Source organism: Tarenaya hassleriana, unplaced genomic scaffold (genome assembly GCF_000463585.1).
Source record: "Tarenaya hassleriana unplaced genomic scaffold, ASM46358v1 Cleome15, whole genome shotgun sequence".
In the NCBI taxonomy this organism is placed as follows: Eukaryota; Viridiplantae; Streptophyta; class Magnoliopsida; order Brassicales; family Cleomaceae; genus Tarenaya; species Tarenaya hassleriana.
Window position 1 is genome coordinate 289,397 of NW_010964923.1, and position 9,145 is coordinate 298,541.

General features: G+C 43.4%; 2 protein-coding genes across 3 annotated transcripts in view; both read left to right on the top strand.

Moving 5' to 3' along the window:
• The first annotated feature begins 87 nt into the window (after positions 1 to 87).
• LOC104808546 lies at positions 88 to 5,905 on the top strand. 2 transcript variants are annotated; one of them, XM_010534242.2, is made up of 3 exons: positions 88 to 1,172; positions 3,133 to 3,440; positions 4,471 to 5,905. In XM_010534242.2, exons 1-3 carry the CDS (start codon positions 247 to 249, stop codon positions 4,830 to 4,832), a joined length of 1,596 nt encoding a protein of 531 aa, XP_010532544.1. In that variant the 5' UTR covers positions 88 to 246; the 3' UTR covers positions 4,833 to 5,905. The 2 variants fall into 2 exon arrangements, with proteins under 2 accessions (XP_010532544.1, XP_010532546.1); XM_010534244.2 differs by lacking the exon at positions 4,471 to 5,905 and adding an exon at positions 3,779 to 4,464.
• A 404-nt stretch (positions 5,906 to 6,309) lies between these two features.
• Positions 6,310 to 9,145, top strand: part of LOC104809078 (FRIGIDA-like protein 4a) — a 3,083-nt gene continuing 247 nt past the window's right edge. Inside the window, exons 1-4 of the mRNA XM_019202010.1 lie at positions 6,310 to 7,303; positions 7,477 to 7,853; positions 8,383 to 8,561; positions 8,711 to 9,143. Of these exons, the coding sequence (XP_019057555.1) occupies positions 6,741 to 7,303; positions 7,477 to 7,853; positions 8,383 to 8,561; positions 8,711 to 9,143 (1,552 nt within the window). The 5' untranslated portion in view covers positions 6,310 to 6,740. The remainder of the gene's footprint in view (positions 7,304 to 7,476; positions 7,854 to 8,382; positions 8,562 to 8,710; positions 9,144 to 9,145) is intronic.

Genomic DNA, 9,145 nt, shown 5'->3' on the forward strand with positions numbered 1-9,145 from the left:
TTTCACAGGGGGGGGGGGGGGTCAACGTTAGGCTTATTAAGCGGTCGAACGGCGTCGTTTCCGATTCTTTTCAGTGTTGATGATTTTCTTTCCCCTAACTCCGCATAAGCCGAAACCCTAATTCTTCATCAGATTCGTGAAATTCGCGTGTTTATCGATTCCTCCATTGCTTCTCAGATTCATCTTCTTCGATTATCTGAAGGCGAAAGGTGATTTATCAGAAGATAACGCTTCAGGTCCACTGAGATGACTGGAGGCGACCATTCGAAGCCTCCTGCGCAAAAGCCGCCGTCGTCGTCCGCCGCACAATCTGGTGGCGGTAGCCGTAAATCCCGTTGGTCATCGAGCAACAACAACGACGGCGTCGGCGTTGGCGTCAACATCAAGAACAGCAACTCGACGGCCGGTCAAAAATCCGCCGAGAAGCGGCCTTGGAGGCCTAACCCTTCTCCTAAGCCAGGTCCTGCAACGCCGAGCCAAGCCCCACCGAAGCACCCGAATTCACTATCCGACCCGTCTCCCCGATCTGGACCCGCTCCTATTCCTCCTCCGGCTCCATTTTCCTTCCCGGACCCGGCGGCGCTCGGTCCTCCTCCTCCGCCGAGTTACGGGTTCCATATGCTTGAGCGGCGATCCATTGTTCTCGCCGACGGCAGTGTCCGCTCCTACTTCGCGCTTCCACCTGATTACCAGGACTTTCCTCCTCCTCCCCGATACGTTGACCCGATTGGTAATAGGTTTCTAGGGCCTGAGTTTGGCCGCTTCCCTCCTCCGATTAGCCCCGAAGGATTCAGAGATAGGCGGGAACATTGGGATCGTGCAGATGTGTCGATGAAAAGGAAGTATCCTGGTGAAGAAGAACATGACAGGAGGAATGAGAGAGGTGAATTGAATGGGCAAAGGCAACAGTTTATGCAGTACCCGAATTCCGGAGCAAGTAGCCCATTTCGGAGAAGCTTTGGAGAAGATATGAGAGCACCGAAACATATGAGGGTAGGATCAGGTGGATATGAGAGTGGAGGTCAGGTGCCTAAGAATCTTGAGGTTGACCAGGTTGCACTAAAGAAGTTGTTTTTGCATTATGTTAAGCTGGTTTATGAGAACCCTGCAGAGAGGAAGAAATACTTGGAGGACGGGAAAAGGGGGCGGCTTCAGTGTCTTGTTTGTGGCAGGTTTGATGGGTTCCAATCTGTTTTATGTTTTTGTTGTTTGGTTCGATTTAGTTTGCTTTTGTTGGACTCCGTGGTAATGTTTCTCTTGATGGTTGCTTTGGTCTGTCTTGTGTGTCTTAGAGGGAATGAGGGATAAATGAGTATGAACAAAGTAAGAGAGAACAACAGAACTGCTAAACAACTTTTTAGCTCCTTTTGATTAATATATTGACAGTATTAAATTTATTTTGGCCTGTTGAAGTTTTTGAAATTGCTAGTGAAATATGTGGTGCTATAGTCTGGAACTTTTTCTTGTAATGGGTTTAATCACATTGGAGCTGCCTCATTTTAAGTTGGAAATGGCCAATTGTATGAGTTAGGAAGATTAGGCATGGAGGCTTCCGTTTTTGTTGATTTCTTGTGATTGAATCTATTTTATAAGCTTAAGGGCTTTTGCTTTGCATGCTAGGTCCCTTGGTTAAGATGGATTCGATGATCCTGGATTTCTTGTTTGAATTGTGCTCTAAGCTGTAAAGTATTTTACAGAATATTTGTATATGCAATTACTTTTGGTTCGCCTTCATTCTTGAAGTTGTGGTTTTAACAGCAGTTGGTAGGCATTAGACCTAAATGTTACGTAGTGATTCAATCAGTTCGGACTGGAAACTAAAATCTCATATTATCCTTCTCCTCCTATATATACTGTTGGAAGGTAGCTATGGAAGATATTCTTTTCTTTCATAGCTTACTAATTAGTTTAATTATCTGTCGACCAGTGCTATTAGTCTGTGACTCTTTGTTACATTTGCTATAATGTTCACTACAATATTATTCCAAGTTCGAAAAGGTGCCGATATTTCTAGACATTTGATTGTTGATTAGCATGGGTACCTTAATTTATTTGCCTCAGTTTCTCATTCTTGCATGATATTTTACTCTTCTCAGCATTACGCCTGTGCTACATAGATTATCAAGAACATAGTTGCTTCCTAAGTTTCCAAAAGTTATTTCAGCTGCGTTATATTAGTCTTATTAACACCTGAAGTCTGCACTCTTTTAGGGATAGTAATCAGTTCTGATTCTCACTTCTCAGAATCTCAGCGATTTTGTTTTAGTCATATTATCCTGTTTTAGTTTCTGTATTTGTGGTCAGATTACAAAGTTCTTTTCTTGTCCTGAGCAATTTTTGCTTGTGCTTGATGGAGCTTTCTTCGTGAAATATTAGGCATGTTAGTCTTGTTAGGTCAATCCTGCTTTTGCTTCTTTTGGTGTTGTATGATGTTAAAAGCTCCAAATTCTTTATACCCCCTTCCTGACACTCTGTTCTATCCAGTTAACTAGATGTATATATTATGGTTTGTTTGGTATGACAGGTATATGGTTATTTTAGTGGCCATCAAAATCAATGGCAAAGAGTCTTGTTTTTTGGGATTTATAGTTTGTGATAGCTTCTAAATCTAAATTAAGTGTACTGTTATGCCTCAGAATATGCCTCACCCTTAGTTCTTCCGTGGGTAGAAGTTAAGTGTATGGCCTCAAAAGTTTTTACTCTTTTTTCCCTTTTGCTTTATTGATTATGATGGTTCAAATCGGGAAATATGTTTAAACAGTCAACTTTACCACACAGTAATAATCACTAAGAGCTATCTCATGGGGTTTATTGAATTGTTTCTGTTGCTATATTTTTCCTATTTGAATAAAAACCCTAGTTCTCATCTTATTTTCATCTTTAGGTTGTCCCACTTAAAGATGACTAATAGTTATAAGTTCTCCAACATCACCTGCTTAGCAGATGTTGCTCTGCAAGTCGTTCTATTTAAGTATACTTCCGCAGATTTGAGTGTTAACAATGAAGGTCAATAACTGCACGAAAACAGGCTGTTGCTTTTTGTCATGAGTTTGAACCTCTAGGTTATTATACGCGGTATCTGCGTAGTGAATCTGAATAAGTATCTCCAATTCCGCTGATGCTAAATCACAGGTCTTCTAAAGATGTTGAGGATATCCATGGTATGATAATGCATGCATATGGTTCTGATGATGGCAACAAACGCGTGGATCACTTAGGCTTGCACAGAGCTCTGTGCCTAGTAATGGGATGGGATTTCTCAAAGGTTCCCGATCATTCAAAGGCATACCAGATATTGCCTACTGAAGTGGCAGCAGCTAATCGAGATGATCTTATTATTTGGCCACCTCATGTTATCGTTCACAATACCAGTACTGGGAAGGGCAAAGAAGAGCGCATGGAAGGCTATGGAAACAAAGCTATGGATAACATAATCAGAGGTATCGCATGTGGTCCTTTATTTTAAATTCTTTTGTTTACATTCCAGAACAACACCACCTGGCAAAATTCATGAATTTTGCATTGGTTTGGTCGTGCCTTAGGATTTTGCTCTCCTTCTTTCTTCGTTCTTCTTTTTCCTTGTAGAGATGTATCAGGAATGTAAGTGTTTCCCTTAGGGGTTACCTTTAATGATATTCATTTGTTTACCATTAGGTTTAGGACCCTACCTTAGAGATGACTCCCGCATACAATGCCCATAGGCGATGGCATCTCTGTAAGTGTTTCCGTGAAGGATTACCTTTAGGAATGATAACAGTATTCTTTTGTTTGCCATTAGGTTTAGGCCCCGGTCTAAGCGGTCTTAGAGATAACTCCTCTGTAGTGTACCCATAAGCTGCAGCAACTATTTGTTTCTCTCCGACATGCTCCACAACAACCATCTCCTTGATCATCCATAAGAGAGGTCGTGATTCCTCTTCTTTGTGTTGCAAACAGTATAAGGAAAGGATGCCCTTTCATTATACTCGAGAAAAGGAAGTATTGGAGAAGTAAATTCTGGACGATGTTATATTTTACCAGATTCTGAACCTACTGTGACTTGTTACAATACTATAGAGCTTATTCTTCCATTTGGTTGGAGCTCTGGCCTTTCCTTTGTTATTCTATGTTTTAAGGAGGCAGTTATTCGTTGCTTGCGATAGTTTAGCGTTTAAACTACTCTTCGAGTTTGCTTTTACTGCCTTGTGATAAGCATTATCAGCTTCTTCTATGTATCATTGATTAGTTACTCTTTTCCCTGGTCATTTGGTAGGGGATCTTGGTTGTCTCTATTTCTGCACTATTTCTGTAGAATAATATGGTACCTGTATGTAGATAAGATTAGGGATGAACTACCAAGGAAACATCTGAAATAGGCTGTCGAAGATCGAACAGGTTACCAACACTTGCTAGATGGTAGGGATGCAACCGTGTAACGAATTCTTGATGACACAGCTTTCCTGCCTTTTTGTGGTGTTTATGTCTTCACAGAGCTAGGATTCACTTCTGGGAAGTCGAGGTCCTTATATGGAAGAGATGGTCACCTGGGCATTACTCTATTTCGGTTTCCGGGTGATGAATCAGGCCTCAAGGAAGCTATGAGACTTGCAGATTACTTTGAGAAGAATAATCGTGGCCGTAAGAGTTGGGCCAGACTACCGGTATTCATTCCAGGCAAAGACGACGAGAAAAACCCGAGTCTGGTTGAGATAGACAACAGGACCGGTGATAAAAGGAGGGTCCTTTACGGCTATCTCGCTACCATCTTGGATTTGGACAAAGTCGATTTTGACACAAAGAGGAAGACCACAGTTGAGAGCCTCAGAGACAAGTCAGTTCATCCAAGTAGTTGATCCTTCCTGAAAACAGCAAGAAAGGTACACTTAATTTATGAATCTTTGGGTCCTAGTTTTATGTCAAGCTCGAGACAAGATCAAAAGGGTGGTGGTCTATGATCTCCCTAATTCCAGTGAAACATCTCGTAGTCATTGTTCACTGGTCATAAAATATGTGCAAAACCTCAACCCCAAGGGATGATGATGCATGATATAGGTTGAGATTTGTGAGAGAAACGCAGGCTTAGACATCTATAAGCCTTTTGGAGTCATACTCTACTCTGTATTCCTTCTCTGCTTTGGTTAGTAAGTGTACATACTAACCTGCGCACCTCAGCATCTTTGGAATATTTGTTTTGTGTGAGTGGTTGATGCTTTCAGAGATTCGTCTTTCTTGTCTGAATCTAAAGTTATATACAATTGGTGTAGTGGTTATACATGTCTTCTTTTCCATTTGTTTTTTCTTTTGCCCTTTTGCCAAGTGGTGTTTGTTCTTTAGCTTCTGTAGCTAAACCCCTTATATCCTGTGTTAGTGTTGTTTGCACTATAGCTTTATAGGTGGGTGTCGGCGCATAGCTTGGCTATATATAGCTGCATTGATATTTTAGGTTTATGGATTGCAGTGAAGAAAAGGCTATAGATAGAGGCATTACTAATCTATTAGCACCCACTCTCTAGATTTTACCTTTATACACATGGATTTGCTCCTTTCATGTATCTCTGCTGGCAAATATGAATTCTACTGATTAGATTATTATTGATATTTGGCCTTTGGTTTCTTGGCATAGCATTTGACCTTTTTTTGCTAAGGAAACTTGATTATATCACTAATTCACATTAAATGTCCTTGCTTTTCTTAGTTACTCAGGTGATAGAAGAAATTGATTCTCTTGGGTCTGTCTCATCTGTTGCGTCTTATGTTTTTTTTCTTTTAAAATTCAAGATCCACCAGTTATTAAAAAATAATAATTGGTCTGTGAATGTCTATTGTTTTCTTCTGATGGCTATTTTTGCACTGTATATAGGATGTGTCTACATAGTGTATATATAGGTACATAATTATAATAATGAAATCTTCAAGGGGTTCTGTCTGCAGTGTCTTAATCATGCATGTTACTGCAACACCTGTCAAATCAGTCCCATGAATTAAAATCATTAGTCGTCTTGAAATTCTTCGTGTGTTAAAGCCTAAACAAATAAACCAAGAGGGCCTAATCATGCACTTAATTATCAGATTTAGAGGGCAAACACTTTGGAACCAAAATCTTCCTTCATGCGTGACTCCATGCGCGTGTTTATTATTTGGTCAGATTTTTTTATATATATATTTTTATATATTTTAAACTGCACTCGTCTGCATTCTTTATTTATTTAAAAAAGTATCCTATTTTTTAATTGTATGAAAATTCTGTATTCCCAAAATAATTTAAACATTCGTATATTTTACCCGGCAATGTTTCACTGTTTCCTGGTTCAATGCATGTGATGGTCACTGGGCCCTCGCCCACTTTCCTCAGCTTTTTTTTTCCCCACTTAAGCGATCTGACTTCGGTTCACGAGAAAGCCAAGCGTAATCCAAACATGCCCTTGTCTGACGTCATCATCCATCACTTTTATTCTACGCATATCCCGTTCACCTTAGCACAGGTCACTGATCATTCTCTGCTGTGCCGTCACTAACCTGCGCACCCCGGCGCAGTTTGTCTGTAACCAGACGCCGTGACACGTGTCGACATTCTGGGTCATCAACGTCATCGTTTTCGTTCTCATTTCCTCGTTCCTACTATTGCCATTTCCAGGTTTCGTGAGATTTCACTCCATAGCTTTGTTACCGTCTCTCTGTTTCTTCTGTGCTAAAGTGACTTCCTTTTTGTACGGATCGATCGGAGCTTTGGAGTGCTCTCGACCGTACCGTTCAGACCGGCGATGGGGTCGATACCCGATCCGGGCGAGTTGACTGAGTTGGCTGAACCCGGCTTCGACGAGTTCCAGCGGCAGACCTCGCTGATGACGAGCTGCACTCTTCGGTGGAAGGAGCTCTCTGACCACTTCACTTCGCTGGAGCAGAATCTCATGAAGAAGTCGGAGGCTTTGAAGCAGATGATCGAGACCCTAGACAATCAGACTCAGGCCTCGCTCGAGTCGCTCAAGCATCGTGAGGTCACGATCGACGATAGTGTCGAGATCGCCCTGGGGAAAGTCGAGGAGAGTGCCAAGGCTGCTCTGGTGTCGCTCGAGAAGGCTGGAGGTGGCGGTTCTGGCGCTGAAGATGGAGGTGAGGTCGAAGATGGTGATGGGCTACTCTCTTTACTGAAAAGCTTCTGCCTTAAGATGGAATCGAGAGAACTCTGGAAGGTAGTGACGGCGAGGAAGAAGGAGCTGGAGAATCTCCGGGCACAAATTCCGGCGGCGCTGGTGGAATGCGTGGATCCGGCGAAGTTCGTGCTCGAAGCGATCTCTGAGGTGTTTCCGGTGGACAAGAGGGCCGGGAAGAGCAGCGGAGACGAAGCCAGCGAGAAAGCTACCAATGATCTGGGATGGGCTTGTGTGGTGATTCTGGAGAGCTTGATACCGGTAATGGTGGACCCAGTGATTGGGAAATCACGGCTGGGGGTGACACCGAGCGTGAAGGAGAAGGCTAAGGAGATCGCCGAGACATGGAGAAGAGCGGCGGAGACGGAGACGAATCCGGAGAGAAAGAGACCAACGATTTGGGATGGGCTTGTGTTGTGATACTGGAAAGCTTGATACCGGTAATGGTGGATCCAGTGATGGGAAAATCGCGCCTGCTGGTGACGCCGAGCGTGAAGGAGAAGGCGAAGGAGATAGCGGAGACATGGAAGGCGAGCTTGGAGGAGAGAGGAGGGATCGAAAACGTGAAGACCCCTGATGTGCACACGTTTCTGCAGCATCTGGTGACGTTTGGAATCGTGAAGGAGGAAGATCTTGCTCTGTACAGGAAGCTTGTGGTTGGATCGGCATGGAGGAAGCAGATGCCTAAGCTCGCTGTTTCTGTAGGTTTGGGCGATCAAATGCCTGGTAAAGCTCATGTTTTCGACTCTACCCTTTTCGTGGATCATGCTCTGTATAGCTTAGAGGAGCATTAGGAACGTTGGATGGTGTTGATGAAGGATTCAATAGTTTAGGTTGTGAATATATTTACTTCTGTAGGTTAGTCGTTCAACTTCCCAAATGCAGGTCGTGAATATATATACTTCAGGTTCTACTTCCTTTGCCATGTTCATAGATGGGTTTGTGCAAAACTCTCTGCTTGCAAGTTTGCGAATCCCGAAGGTTTTATTTTCGTTCGAGGGTTGCTGTTCTCCAGACTGTTCGATGGCTTTGATGATAAATATCAATACCCGATTTTCGATGTTCTCCGTTCTTGTTCTCGCCGGTGTATAGATGACGAACTTTTGCTTGTCATTGCATGTGATTGGTGATGCAGAATTGTCGGGTAGAACAGAAGTAGGCCGTGGACATATAAAGTTCGATCCTTTTGTTAGTTCTTGTTTCGTATAATCTGGAGTTGGAGATTGATGGGTTTGGATCATTATGCTTCTTGCAGACATGATTGAAGAATTGATCAGAAGGGGACAGCAGCTTGATGCAGTGCATTTCACTTATGAAGTTGGTCTTACAGACAAGTTCCCCCCAGTTCCTTTGCTGAAAGCTTATCTTAGGGATGCAAAGAAAGCAGCAGCATCTATCATGGAGGATCCCAACAGCAACCCTGGCCGAGCTCCGGTATATACTTTCTTCTCTTTTCCGACGATAAAAACAGATGAATCGCTCTATAGTTGATCTGAATATGAACCGAGAGTATTCATACCAAATATGGGCATGACCCTTTTGTATGAACGAGATGTTCTAATGGACTACTGTTGTCTTCTCAGCATCTTGCCGTGAGGAAGGAGCAATCGGCACTGAGGGCCGTCGTAAAGTGCATAGAAGAGTACAAACTCGAGGAGGAGTTCCCGCCTGAGAATCTCAAGAAGCGGTTGGATCAGCTGGAGAAGGCCAAGACGGAGAAGCGAAAACCAGCAGCTGTTCCAGCCAACAAGAGAACCCGAGCTGGCTATAACGGCCCGATGCCTCCAGCAAAGGCAGGCCGTAGCACAAACGCATATGTCTCGTCCTTCCCTCCTCCATCCGCATACACGAGATCTTCCCCGACCCATTCCCCTCAGTATGCCACACCTCCATATGCATCCCCTCCGCCCTCGGTCTACAGTAACAGGAGCCCTCCTTATCCTTACTCTCCCGAAGCGGCCGGTCCTGTTTCATATGCGGGCTCGCCTATTGGTTACCCTCCTCCAGCCTATGGCGGC